The 15,152-nt window shown below is 46.8% G+C and overlaps 1 protein-coding gene across 1 annotated transcript in view; it reads left to right on the top strand.

The window, feature by feature from the left end:
• Positions 1 to 10,556, top strand: part of LOC149327888 (uncharacterized) — a 33,063-nt gene extending 22,507 nt beyond the window's left edge. Inside the window, exons 3-7 of the mRNA XM_089563728.1 lie at positions 662 to 713; positions 5,148 to 5,239; positions 6,109 to 6,197; positions 9,439 to 9,661; positions 10,455 to 10,556. Of these exons, the coding sequence (XP_089419854.1) occupies positions 662 to 713; positions 5,148 to 5,239; positions 6,109 to 6,197; positions 9,439 to 9,661; positions 10,455 to 10,481 (483 nt within the window). The 3' untranslated portion in view covers positions 10,482 to 10,556. The remainder of the gene's footprint in view (positions 1 to 661; positions 714 to 5,147; positions 5,240 to 6,108; positions 6,198 to 9,438; positions 9,662 to 10,454) is intronic.
• The last annotated feature ends 4,596 nt before the right edge of the window (positions 10,557 to 15,152 follow it).

The raw sequence follows: 15,152 nt of genomic DNA, 5'->3' as shown, positions 1-15,152 counted from the left end.
GCTCAGTCTCACCATGGATGAGGCGTGCGCGGAGCCGACTTCGGCGCCAAACCATGCGTATCCACGCTTAACCGAGCCTTCGATCCTATCGCTGGGATTAGCAAGTGTAAACCTCTGATAGTTTTAAGGAGTCGCGTTGTCGTATTTCTGTAATATAGCACTAGTGGCACCTAGAACACCAGTTCGGAATTGTGTCGATCCGCGAACGCCTAAATAAGCTCTAAGCATTTGTAGAGCGCCTCGATGCAAGTGCATAGCAAGTGTTCGCTGCTAACAGCCTGACCGACGCCCGATGAAGCTCGACGAACGCGAGCGGCGAGATCGACTTTCGCGCTCAACACATCACCAACATCACCAAGTCACCGGTTTACCCAAGCGCTTTCCGGTGGCTGCGCTCAGCTTGCTCATAAAAATGGCGGCTTTTGCTGGTGAAAATACGCTGTGAGCCCCTCTCTGTTCATGCTGAAGCTCGGCTAAACATCGCATATTTGGTATTTACGAAAGCTGGGGCGTTGTACAAAGTGGTAGTAGCCAAAATCGAACGCCACACTTTGAAGCCAGTGCTAAAACTGATATTTCTCGAAGCATTTGTGATAAAGATCCCTGGAAGATGATGGTCAGGTTATCTTCATTATTAAGATCTATTTTATCTGCATTGCAGTCGTGGTACGACGAACGGGACGCATACAAAGAAGAAGTTGGCAACATCATGAGTAAGCATACCAAAGCATTTTGTTTTGTTGATATCATGGCGGGAAACAACGTTTGTTCATGTTACAGTTTGTGAAGCATTGCAACAAAGAAAACTGCACTATTGTACAGGACGGGGGAATGCGTGTGTCTAGTCTGCTTTTTTTTTCCCCCGTGCTGTCCTGTAGCGCAGTTTCATAGTGGCTAGAGGTGCATGGAAGACATTCTCCGGGTTACATGGCATAGCCGTCTGATTCGAGTCGGGTACTAACAAGGAAGGAAGTGAAAAAAAAAACGAAACGGAGATCGTAAATTATCGTTTCCTGAAGCCACCCGTGCCGATTAAAATACCATTTTCGGTCGATTGCCCGAATTAACTGTCATCCGTGTATGGACGAATAGAATCTACGCAATACCACGAAATCTTTTTTCATTGTTTTTCTGATACACCTCATTTCAGTAAATGCCACCGAGGGGTGCCCCAGCCATTCCAAGCTCAGACGCTACAAAGATAGCTCTGGCGGTTACTAATATGTAGCACTCGAACAAGATGTTCTGCACAATCACGTGATATCCGTCACACTTTTTTTTTTCTCAGGCCGGGCCTCTGGAAGGGTCTTTCCTTTTCTTGCCAGGCCCCATAGTCGTAAATGAAAAACGCTTCCGTTAACATGGCGGCTGCGACCATGTTTAATCAGTAAGCTTAATAAGAACGCGTGGACCAAGAGCACTCAATCTGGAGACTGCGCCATGTGCGACCATGTGATCCAAGCCGGTCTCAGAGAAGCGTACGAGTGTTGAGGTTGAGGTTTGAGGTTTATTTTCTTTCAATTAAATGAAAGAGGGAACTCTGACAAAAGGCGGTAAGGCCTGACGAGGTCACAGTTCCCCAATACAGTTCATGCAGCAGTGTGCAGCACATAAATAACAAAATTTAAAGTAATATGACAGAAATACATTGGGACAAAAAAACATTGCAGCAAGCGACAATATTTCAATAATAAATAAAACAAAGACAGTGCACCATAAATCATATCAAAGGTAGTATATAAACATGGCAGGAGGTCACAAAAGGAAACGCAAACACACAAACAATTTAACATGAAAACAAGAGATGCTACGCTAAATAAAACCGAAATTATATTGCGTCAGTGCTGATTAGTAACCTTTTGATGTCTTTTTTAAACTTGTTCTTTGGGAAATCAAACATGACACTTAGAGATGGGTTATTGAGAACGACTGGAATCTGATAATCGAGCTTTTGTTTTCCGTAATTTGTCCTTGTTTTAGGGACCAAGTTTCTGTGTTGCCGAAGGGGGTATTTACTAGGAGGGCGGTTTGGAGAAATGGAATATAAACGATTACGATGGATGTACAGTAACAGGCGAAATATGTAAACATGGTTTGCTTTAAGTAAATTATGCTTATGATAGAGTGGTGATGTTGGTAGGTTTTCCGGCCTACCATGGTAACCCTCAATAGCCCGTAATGCCTTCTTTTGCAAAATCAGTAACTTTTGAAAATTACCTATTGTTGTAGTGCCCCAGACCAGTGCACAATACGACAATTTGGAAAAAAATAGTGCATAGTATATGGACACTTTTAGGGAAACGGGCAAGAGATCGCTGATCCTGTAAAGACAACCAACAGTTTTACTGAGGTCAGTGAGAAGTTTGGAAATGTGTTCTTATATGTATTATGGTCACAACCTTCCCTTCGACAGCCGTAGCAAAAGTGGGCAACAACATTGTCACTGACAAGGGAGTACAGACGTCCAATGTGGATTCGAAATTATATAAACCAACCCATAAGAAGAATGTATGATGATGTTCAGAGATCGCTGTCGGAAATTGCTTAAAGTCTCGCTCTTTCGATGGGATTCGTCGCACAATTCTATCATGGGCGCATGCGACAACGTAAAACTCCAGGCCATTTTGGACGCCATGGAAGCTGCTGAGATTGGAGGAAGCATGTACACCGAGATAAAGTTTTAAGGCGAAAGCATTTCTGGTCTATGTCGGAGTGTTCGTGTCACCAAAACGTGTCCGCAAAACGTGTAAGCAAAACGCGCCCGCAGCAGTTGTGACGTTCTCAGGAAAGGCAGCTTCAAATGAATAGTTGTGATCAATAGAGGACGGTGTGACAATGCTCCGCAAAAAAATATGCCGATATGATGATTGGTTAATTAATTAGAGTCAAAAATGTCTAAAAACGTCGAAAAGCGCGGACTTCGATATTGTGAGTGGACGGGAAAACAGCAATGGTTGGCAAAATAGTGGGAAAATAGTCAAAGTATTGAAAATAACGTTTAAAATTAATTGAAATGTATTTGATGAGTGATGATTAATTGAAAAAAAGTTTCATTGACATAGAATAATTAGCTAATTAATTCTCAGCAAAAACCATTGGATGGTTGAATAGGCTGGACGGTAAGCAACCACGGCGCCAAATTTGAAAAACCAACGTGATTAATTGAGATAAAAGAAGGTTAAATCAGAGTAAATAAATCAATATTTAATTAAATCATAAGATAATTACGCTAATTAAGTAGTTAAATTAGTTTACAAACAAAAACGAAATGATGAAGAGAGGCAAAGAAAGGCGACGAGTGCTCAGGAGGCGTCAATGCTTTTGCGTTCTCCCAATGCGGGTCACCGCGGTGATCTCTAATTTTTTGCCGGAGTAGTCGCTCGTTCTCCAGACTGAATACAGACCGATGTCCTTGCATTACACATTACGCGCAGTCCCACAGGGTGAGTGCCGAGCGCAAGTTTCTTCAACCTTGCTCTCGTAGGAGTGGTGAAATTACTACCGCAACCTGCTCAGCTCTCCAATGAGCGGACGATATCTGTATTTAGGCATCATGCGTGACACGTCTCACGTGTCATCATGTGTGACAAATCTCTGCGAGACTTCAGAAGGCGGCATCTGTAGTGGCATCTTAATTTCGTCTGCAACGCCAAGATAGTCTGACTGAGAAGTGTTTTCTTCCGTCGTTAATTTTCCACGCAAAAATATATCACCTTACGCCTAATGTATAAATAGTAAAGCCGTTTCCTACTATAGAAGCCATGAATTCTTAGGAGTAATGACTGTCCGAAGTCTCCTTCAGAGCCCTCTTTTCTCCACGTTTAAAAATAGACACACCGCAATTGTCCACATCCTATTTTTGCTCGGAGAAAAAACATGGGGCGCATCCGTGCGATCGATTGCAATTCCAGTGCAATTCGAGAATGTTCGGCTTTCTCCTGTACAGCCTCCCAGTACATGCTAACATGAAGGTTACAAACATCCCGGCTTTGCGGAGTATGCAAGCGCAACCTTCCAGCATTTGCTTTAGGCTGCCGAAAAGCGCTTCTACAGCAGCAGCTGCTATCATCGCCACAAAACATCCATTTATTAAACACATTGCTGTTGCCAAAAGGAGAGCCCATACTCGGCTCCTTGCTCAAGTCCTCTGTCCTAATATCGCAAATCTTCCTGTAATCAGGCCACGTACTAATTTCAGCAAAGTCACATGATGCTCATACCACCATTTTGCCCTTAAAATTACCACCCCTTCAGGACCGTCGTCGCGTTTGTGAAGTTTGGATGATCATCGGGTGAACGTATCTGTAGCCGGAGTTACGAAGAAAGGCGGTGTATCACTGTCTGCTCTGAAGCAGGTCACGTTAGAACATCTGCATTCTATCAACAGTCACAACATACACGTCTTACGGGCGGCTCCGTTCACTCCATTAGTTCTGCGGGGTCTGCGGTCATCATGGGAAAGTTCATCTTGATCGTGGTGAAGCCAACCTATGACACTTCCTCGACGGGTGCAAAAGTAGCTACCCTTTGGGCTACAGTTAAGTTTGTAGCGCTGCCGCTTTTGCGCGCGCGATCAAGAACCTAGGTTATCGCGAACGGAAGAAAACAGGTCACGTGGCCAGCCGGAGCAGCAGCCATGTTCTTCAGCTCCTTGGTGCATGGCTCTCCGCCTTCGTACACGGCACGGCGTCAGCAACAATAAATGCGCGGGCGCCCGCCGCTCGTACTACTGTGCGCCACATTGTTGATGACACGGAAGTGGTCACGCTAGTCAAGTAATAATGGGTTGATAATAGCTTATTGCTTGAGTGGAAGACCGCCTTGCTGAATGAAGAACAAAGACGTGTGTCCGTCCGTTGGGCTGAACATAAACGTGCATCACAACGCATAAGGGCACTTGTGTAGGTTTAAAGTCCCATGCTGGCGGTTTCACTCTTTAGATGCTGAAATAGTGCTCCTTACTGCTTTCTTGATCGTAAGAAGACTGCTGCTTACTTATCCAACTCCATGCTTAGCGATGTTCCGTTGATAACGAGCAAGCCATACCCATCCCCCAGATTCTTTTCAGACGGTAATTTCTTTCTTTTTCTTTTTTTGTTTTGTTTTTCTTTTAATTTCCTTTCTTTTTTTCCTTTATTTTTTTCCAGATAGTAATTTCAGAATATACTTGAAGGTCGAGAAGCACAGACTGTTGTCACTTCATGTGACAGTAGAAACTAACGACAATAATGAACCCTGGGTAAGGCCTTAACTTGGTAAAAGAGTGACGAAATGTATTTTCCCGCACGCTGTTGGAACGAGAATGCGCTGACATAGAAACTCATGCAAGAAGGCAGCATCGGGGATGCAGAAGCCTCACCAAAACCGAGTGTGGTAGATGCTTTAGACTTAAAGGCACGCTCAATAACACGACTTATATATAAGACATCGGCAACTTTTTCGATCCGGATAGACTTGATCCGGTTTATAACAGATTGTATAGAATTGATGTAAGCTCCGAAAACTTTTTGCAAAAATTTTGCTGTACGTAGTGTTGGTAAGCAAGATCTCGTTGATAATACAATATATTCGAGAACAATGTAATCTCTCCTGTCGTGTCTACGAATTTGAAAACAAGGCAGTTACACTAGGCTCCAGTGAGTGTGTGTGTAAGGAGGAAAGTGAATTACATCCGCCCCCAATGTCACTTACTGGCGGATGTGCTATCGCGTAGTGAGGTCAGTTCCGGAGCGACTTATGACGTCGAAAAGAAATCCTACAGCCTGCCGAAAACCAATACGAACGATGTCAGAAAGCTTGGTTTAGTGCATGTCTCACAACGTAACTAGGTTGTGAAAGCCTTCGCCAGATGGCGATAGCAACAAGTTCGCCATTATGGTTACGTTATTTTTAGAGGTCACCGTAACGCCGGCTCAGCATGCGTCGTGAAATGAAGACAACTTTTTACAGGCAGTGGGCGAACTCACGCGGGTGGAACTCGAGACTTTTAAATGGTGTTGCCTCCGTCTGCGGAAATAGTATCCAAGGCAGAGCATGGGAAAGCAAAGTAAGCTGCTTTGTTTGGGCCAGATGTGGTTCATGCCGTCGCTTTCCTGCCCCTCACACCAGGCAAACAATTCGCTTTTATGGGACCGGGCTCTTCCCATGCACACAGCAGTCATCTACACTGTGCAACCAAAGAAAGACAAACCGTCAAAGTAAGTTTCAAAACAAATGTTTTTTACTGCGGTTAACTGAGCCTCTCTTTATTTCTCTGAGTTTCCACCTTTTTAAAGGCAAGCCGGTTTTCTCTGTGCTCTGATGTGTTGGCATTGCAGAACGGGTAGTGGTTTCTTCGCTACCTATTTCATGAGCACGAAAGCTAATACTTCCTCCGCACTGCTGCCATTTAACGTGCATATCTGGGAATGCAAGTTATTTTATGACACTGACACTAACGATGGGGATGCAGAGTACACGGGGCAACTGATTAACCGCTGCACCATACCGTGACTTTTTTAAGGCGAAAGCCTTTAATGCCTCATCGTTGTCGACAGAAGGTTGTCAGCAGAGTTGTCACGCTTTTCGACTGGTCGAAATGCATATGACGTCAGAGTCCGCGGATTCAAAGTAATGAGTTAAACCACGGATGCCTGAAGCCCCCTTTTGGAGCAGACGACAGTAATAAAAAAATAGTTGCTGTCAACTCCGACAGGGGGCGGTAGGCGTCCGTGGGTGACCACATTACATACCTCATTACTGCGAACAGAGCCATGGATACAACCGAACTCATCGCAGCAGAGAGAGAGTCGTGCTAAAGAAGCAGTCAAAGTCGGCAGTTGAAGTGTGTAGTTGTAATGTATAGTCAGTGTGTAGTCAAATAAAGCACTAGTACAGCACAAACAGTCTCGCAGTAAATGCCAAACAGTGCTCCAGGGAAGGCTTTCGGCTTGGAGCACTTTAGAGAGCCAAAGTTCCCCCTGAATTTTTTTTAACGTTTACAAATTTTTATTTTTAAGAACGGCGAGAGACGCGTCGGTGTGATCCCTGCAGGTGAGATGTGCAAGGTACAAACTATGTTCATAATAGAGCTCAAGAATTAGCAAAATTAACTAATGAACTTTTTTATTCTTAGTTTTAGAGGCCACAATTACACTGTGAAGTTTAAGACCGTCAACAACGAAGGAGGGCCCGGTTTCTATGATTTTTCTTATGACAATGCGGTTCAAGTTAACGAACGTTAAAATTGCATTTCAAAGCTGATTAAATTGGTTTTGCCAGAGTGCATATGTATAACATGGTGCTGTTGCGCGTAATGTGCTCGCTGAAATCACGTTAACCGGATTTACGTCATAAAACACACAAGCGGCGTCTGTGTTTGCGGCATTAAAAATGCGAGCGACGCCATTTTATAAATGTTCGACGCGGCAAAGCCCGCTCAACGAATTTCGCTGTTTGGAGACGGGGGTTCGATCCCGACCGCGGCGGTCGCATTTCGATGGAGGTGAAATGCTGAAGGCCCGTATACAGTGTGATGTCATTGCACGAACTCCAGGTGGTAGAAATTATCCCAAGCTCTCCACTACGGCGTCGTGCATATGCCTGGGTCTCTTAAGGACATTAAACCTCGTATTAGGGTTCAGCGTTACGAACCTGCGTATGGACTCTGCGAGACGCAGTAAGAGCGCGCTCCCGAACAGTTTAGTCCACCCGGATCTCTGTAATGCGCAGTGAGATTACACTGAGCATGGTCGTGTTTCAATACAGCCATCATCGAATTTCGGCCTTTAGCTAATCCTGCCGCGTTGTGTGATCTCAGGGTCCAGGGCTAAAGCCCGCGCGCCTGTAATTATTTAAGAAGGGCGGATAGCCGGCGCGAGTTGGTATCATTAGTTCAGTGAGCGCCCGTGCCTATCGCCTTCTACTTTTTGTCTCTTTCGCGCAGTACCAACCACAGAGTAATTATTGAGATGTGGCACTAGTTTTTTGTCCACCTATAAGAACAGTTCATTTTCCCACCCCTGTAACAAAACGCTTACAGAGCTAATTTCGTGACTCCGCGTTTCGTCTCCCTAGTGAATACCAGTGTTTGACAGCTATATTTGCAATTTCAATAGATATCATCAGCACCTCGCCGCAGCAGTACCGCAGTGGCATATCTAGCGCTTCGTTGTATCCGCCGCAATTATCGAGTATACGTACCGGTTCACCATTCGTATTGCCATCAGATATTTAACATCTCAATGCATATTCGATTCTGTTTTTGGCTACACTTTTCGTATTCGATTCAGCAGCAGCCTACACTTCCTGTATACGGTTCGGTTTTTGAGAAGGTACCTATCTCACACCCCTATGGAAAATAAAATCCATTTAACGCTGCCAGCGACAGTCCTAAGAGACCGACGCCGATGACGTGAACTATGTTTTTCTGTGCAGATGTTAGTAAATAATTCCAGCTGTATTCGCCGACGTTGGCTTAGTAGCACGGCTGGTCACCTGACCAGCCCTAACTAACCGCGATCACATGATGCTGATAACATAATGACCACTCTCAAGGTGCTGATCATCATGCGGCCAGAACCGGCCAGAACCATGATGTCACCAGAGTAAGCGCTTCATGGCAGCTGGCTGCCCAGGTGACCTCCGCGCTGTGGCGTCACCGCAGGGAGAGCCATCTTGGCCTAAGCCATCCGAGTTGTCCAGGTGACCTCCACGCTGTGACGTCACCGCAGACAGCCATCTTGGGCAAAGCCCTCCGACGTGTACAGGTGACCTCCGTGCTGTGACGTCCGCGCATATAGAGCCATCTTGGCCAAAGCCCTCCGAAGTGTCCAAGTGATCTCCGCGCTGTGACGTCACCGCAGACAGAGCCATCTAGGGCAAAGCCCTCCGAGGTGTCCAGGTGATCTCCGCGTTGTAGCAACGATTCAAGCATGTGTCGTGAAAAGAAGAGGAGCAAACCCGAATTGACAGGTCGCAAAATCACAAATCGCAAAATCGTAAATTGGAAAATAATATTCTCAGGAGCAGACAACAGCTTACCTGAACAAACGCATTATTGAGAAGCGTAATCGTCCATGCATTTCTGCAATCCTTTGTGAGGCTAGGCCACTCGGCCAGTTAATATTTATCAGTGCTCTTGGAGGTCACCTCAGCCTCCGGATCATTGTCAGTGTCATGAGTTTCACTCGAATTGCGGGAAACGTCATTAAGTTTTGAACGAAATTTTATTACACGGAAAAGATCTCTCATCATGTGGCGCCAACGTGAGCTCAGCCACAAGAAATCGAAGCAAGCAATTTTTACTAACAGCCAAGACTGGGTGGAGTTTTCCTTCTTGTCTATAAACGACAAGTTAAAGTAACCATCCGGAGAAAAGTTCCCTATTCAGTACTTTTCCTTTTTCGGCGCATAACCCAACCTAACACACAGATTTTTGTCTGGTTCCTTCCTTTCTAGCTTGTACGTCGAACTACCAGGAAAAGGCGATAAAAAAGCAACTTTCACCAACGATGTTAAGAAAGGCCAACGTCTCGTGTTCATGGTACGCACGGAGACCAATTGTCTCGTGGTCACCAACAACTTCGACCAAAAGAAGCCATTCGTCGTTCTTTACAGGGCCAATGAACCCTACATAAAAGCGAAATTCCCCTCTGACCTGGAGATCATAACGGTAAAAGGCGTACGTGATGCTTCATTGTCTTCCCTAATTTCTTATCGCCCTACGCATGCCACGCCCACTCTTCCCTTATCGTATATGTTGGCTGCCAAGCAGCTAGAGTAGACCTTGAGACGTTGCGAATGTTAGGCCCTTATCGTACCCGTTACGTTATGCGCGTCTGTCTTTGAGCGTACACGTATTGTACTCGGAAGTCAGCTTCATATCTCTCACTGCTTCTTTCAATGCAGTCCTCAAATTCGTGCTGTGAGAAAGATTGTAGTTAACGTCTACAATTTTTACAGCGGGAGCTGTTAAATGCACGTTCCGCGGATCTGCGTCGGTATAGTAGCCGTAGTAGGCGGCGTAACCGGTGGGTGGTCGCCATGGGAACCACTCGGAGCGGGGTGGTTACCGTGGAAGGAGGAGGGTTGCTGGAGGATGGTTGTCGCAGAAGGAATATGGGATGGCGAGAGCGTAAGAATGCGCAACCAGAGTGGTTGCCACGGAAACCACCCGGCGAGTGGTTACCATGGTTACCATATGGCTCTTTCTGCTGCGAAACGCGCCGCCCGGGGCGAGAGTAAGTGGCTGTCATATTCTCTACCTCAAAATATCGCTTTCAGTTGCTTGTTTGCCATAAAACTTAATACAACAACAATCTCCTTTTGCAAAGTTCGAACCGTCGTGTCAGTTTTTTTTAAATATTGTTTGTGATCGAAACACCCTGTGTGGATGTCGTATTTGGGGCTGCATGCTGAAACCAAGCTGTAGCAACGTAAAGGGAACTGAGAGCATTTGTTTTTGCTTCTTTCAGTGTCTGCCAGTTCAGAAGTCCGCTTAGAAACACATACGAGTTTATACGATACTTGGCCAGCCCTGTGAGCCTACGTTTAGCAATGTAAATAAACAATTTGTGGTACGACCCAACAACTTCGTCTAACGCTGCTTTTTATTGCGAAAGCAATACTGCTCACAGTTTGAGCCTTCAGCGTCGTCCTGGCGGATCCACCATTGACCTTTAGCATGACCTCTGTTATGACGTCACGCCAGACCGAGAGAGACAGGGCCCCAACTCGTCTCGTCGCGATCGTCCCAGCGCATCCACCACGCCGCGCCGCTGCCGCGAGGAGGCGCTCGCTGTGATGACGTCAGACTGCGAGAATAAAACAGGGCCCCAGCTCGGCTCGTCACAGTCGTCCTAGCGGATCCACCACGCCATGTCGGACGACTTGTACATGGCGAAGTTGCAACGATGTGCTGCAGCTAAGAAACGGCGGCGCGCTGAAGAAACGGATGAAGGACGGGAACAGCAGTTAGCCAAACGGCGTGCATATTACGCAGCGAGGCGTTGCTTTCGTAATTTCCGGGCTGAACCAAGCTAAGCCTCTGCCAATTTTTACCTTTGGGCACCAACACCTCCGCCTAATTATTTCTCTCCAATTATCTTTTTTGGTAGCCACTGGATGACCCCTAACACCTCATTCTACGCCCAAGCTACGTCTGCGAGGCAGACACTGACCGGGACCGTGCGCCGGAAATGAAAGAGAAAAATGTGCTTGTTCAGTGCTACCTTTTCTTTTCGGGGAAAACGGAAGTAGCTGTGGTAGTACCTTTCGCTTCACGCATTCGTAGAGTAACTTTACGTATTGCAGAGTGAATTCTAGCTTGTGAAGGTACTTGCTGTCCGCCTGCCTAGAATGCCGCCGCTCTGTGTTATGATTTCTTTTTGAGAAGTGATGACACCGTGTATGTGGTTCACAACGTATATGGGCCACAACACATTACAAGAACGGGAAAAAAATTATTGGTTTCAGTTTTAGCGTTTTTTCTTGATTTTTTTTATTAGTCACGTTTGATTATAAGTTTTGAGATTGAGTTGTGGGCAGTCTATAGGCCGTTTTCTTAGTTCTTTTAAAAAGGCATTACTAAAAATAGTACCTTCCAGGGTACACATCTCACCGCGGCTGAGGTCAGAGACTTAAAAGACGTAAAAAAATCGGACTTGAAGCTTAGGTTACGCGCCTAATTTCTGCATTGCAATACAAAGCGCAACTTTCTGGGGTAACACAAAAACACAGTGCACACGAAGCGCTTGAAATCACATGAGTAGAAGCCTCGTATGTGCCTTCTTTAACCTGTACTGACCTTGAGATGCGCACACCACATCATACATTCAATGAGCAGGATGTTCTAATGCTCCACTACGCACGGAATTTGCGAACCACTAAAACGCGTCCTTTGCTTCCTTGAAGACTGGTGGCTTTCATTAACTATTTGTTCGCGATTATCCTTCAATAGCCTCTAATATGCGGACTTGTTAAGGTATTGTTGGTTTTGGCCATGGGGTGATAAAGGGATGTGGGTGTTTCTGTTGTCACTTATGTTTAGTCTTCCGAACCCGACTCCACTTGCTACGGTCGCAATGCACTTGCTGGTACGTTTAAAATATCAAGCACTGCGTACAGTAGTATAAACTTATAAAGAAAACGCGTCATGTTGGTTCCATGTGCAGCATCATGTGCGATATGTTGTGGAAGTGCGAGATAATGTGTGACCTGAAATGTGCCTGCGGTTTGCTGTCTATAGATTAGCACATTTACGTCGCAAGTATTAAAGTTAATGGACGCGTTGCCTCCCTGAAGTGAAAGGTGTCGGTGTTGGAAGAAAACCGCGCCGCTGGAGTCTGCGCCTGGGCGGGCAACCCAAGGTAGGCCGGCTTCGTTCAATCGGGCACAGGCACAAGAGTTTCAAATGGTATCAAGAGTGCGGTATCATGACATTCACCACCCCGCCGCGATGGCTCAGTGGTTATGGTGTTCGGCTGCTGGCCCGAAAGACGCGGGTTCGATTCCGGCCGCGGCGGTCGAGTTTCAACGGAGGCGAAATTCTAGAGGCTCATGTACTGTGCGATGTCAGTGCACATTAAAGAGCCCCAGGTGGTCAAAATTTCCGAAGCCCTTCACTACGGCGTCCCTCATAGCCTGAGTCGCTTTGGGACGTTAAACCCCCATAAACCAAACCAAATCATGACATTCGCCGTCGTTGTAAGGCGCTGTTATTTAGTTAATTGGAATGTCCTCTTGTTCTCTGAACTCCCCTTATCAAATTTTATTGCTATGCCTGTTAGGGACTCACATCCAACATATAAAATGGCTGAGGCTTAGCTAAGGTTAAGCCTTGTCAGATGCGAAGCATATTGATGGCTAGGCTTGGTAATACGTGGCTTTCCTTGGTTGAATACTTGGTCATTTTAATACAACCACTAGAAGCCTTCGTCGTGGGGGAAGACAACGGCATGGCTACAGCGGAACGCCGACTAACCCCGAGACGCGCGTTGGGTGAGCGCCTGGATTGCCACGGAAGCCGCGTCCGCCTGCCCGGTGGAGCGAGCGTTTCACCTACACCGAGTGTGAACGCGCGTTCGAAATGCGCGGGAATGCCGCTCGAGGACATTCCGGCGTCTGTGCGATGGCATCGTTCTCTCTCTCCCAGCGCGTGACGGCGATCTGTCGTGACGTCATCGTGTCACGTGGTTGGTCGCGTACAGCTCCGAGCAACGGCGCGAGGTGGGGGACCTGTTTCTCATCTGTCATGACGTCACCGTGTCACGTGGTGTGACGTCATCCTGTCACGTGGTGTGACGTCATCGTGTCACGTGGTTGGTCGCGTACAGCTCAGAGCGACGGCGCGAGGTGGGGGACCTGTTTCTCATCTGTCATGACGTCATCGTGTCACGTGGTTTGACGTCATCGTGTCACGTGGTTGGTCGCGTACAGCTCCGAGCGACGGCGCGAGGTGGGGGACCTGTTTCTCATCTGTCATGACGTCATCGCGTCACGTGGTTGGACGCGTACAGCCACGGTGACGGCGTGGGGCATAGCTCTAGCACGGCCGCTCGATCCCTCCTTGGGAGCGGCCTGCCGAAAGCGCCTCCCGGCCTGTGATGGCGGAAGTACCAGCTTGCGCCGCTGCGGCGGCCGTGGCGCTGGCTATCGGTGAAGGAGTAGAAGCGCTGGCGGCACGGTGTGCGCATTTCTAACGGAATCGTTGCCTGCAGTTTTGTGGTGTATGCACTGCCCCTCGCGGAATGCACTGGGCCTCGGAGCCCTGTGAGTTAGGGCTCCGAAATTTAATAAAAATTACATTTCGATCTACTGGTTCTTTATCCTGTAGTATTCATAATGGTATAAAGTAGGGAACGGGGTTGCCGGGTATAATTTCACACCTTTGGAAACGCAAATAAAATGATCACGGTCGCGTACGCGGATGTTTGTCGATATCCGCGTGGTCGGTAAATTTCGCAGCACACAAAGCTATGCAGAACACGCAACTGAGATTGCCATAACGACTAATGACATTGTTTTGTACACGAATGCTCAACTCATGCCCTTTGTTCACGGCAAAGACGCACTTATTACTTTTTCGAAGAAAGTGCGCCCTCAGATAACTAGAATTTTTTTTTACTCAGTATTGTTGATGTATATAAAAGACAGCGAGCAGTAACGATTTTTCGTACATTTCCGCTTATGCAGGACATAAATACATGTTGTAACGTGACGGCGAGCCGAAGACTGGACTACACGGCGAGTGGCCATGGCATGATTTAATGGCGCTGGGCCTTGCGTGAGCGCTCCTGTACTCACCACTGCTCGCTCTGTAGTCTTGTAGTTTGCGACAATTTTGTGAATTATGTCAAGGAGGAGGGGCTAAAGGCGAACCATGTGTCTCCTCACGAGACTTTCAGCACATCTGACAACAGCACAAGGATACTTCGTGTACCTTTGATACAGTAATAAATACACGCAGCATACAAAAATGAAAGCTAGAAACACTTTAATAAGACCACTCGTCCAACATGTGCTCTCTATAGACGCAAGACTTTTCGGGACAGAGGCTTCCGCGAAAGTTTCAGGATACTTTCCAGAGAGCTATTCACGTCTCCTGCCCAGTTGGCTAGGAGTGGCCTCAACAGCTTCTTAACAAAGATCTCACAAAGTTCTTCACAGTGTTGTGGGTATATGCAGTCTTTGCACCACATCACAGGGCAGTCCTTCAAGCGAGGAAGCACGGCATTGGAAAGAAGTTTGGAAATGCGTGCACAACGACGAAGCTTTGCTGACATAAGGGCCCTCTCGACGAACGTGCAGATGAGCTTGCACAGCCACACAGCTTCAGGGCGCGCATAACTCAGACCTCCTTGGTCAAGGCCGGACACGAACTTGTATGCTCCGTCACGTGAAGGCTTTCCTTTAAGCAGCAGCTTACACTCAGGGCATGTGACCTGAAAAAGTAATCACGTGCGTAATTTACCGCCGCTTGGTTTCAAAATAAATATGCTTACCTTTCTTTCACAAACAAAGACAAGGTAGCCAGCCAAGTACGTGAGTGGCGCGAACTCAATTTCCGAAGGTACTTCGTCGTACTTCATGACGTGCTGAATTTTCCAAAGCACAGCCAGGGCATCTTCTGGAACTGCTGGATTTTTCACTTCGCAGGTAACGTTCGGACATCT

Source organism: Amblyomma mixtum, chromosome 10, assembly GCF_055824585.1.
Source record: "Amblyomma mixtum isolate Tamu chromosome 10, ASM5582458v1, whole genome shotgun sequence".
Classification (NCBI taxonomy): domain Eukaryota; kingdom Metazoa; phylum Arthropoda; class Arachnida; order Ixodida; family Ixodidae; genus Amblyomma; species Amblyomma mixtum.
The sequence above is the reverse complement of the archived record's forward strand: the minus strand, read 5'-3'. Positions and strand labels throughout refer to the sequence as shown.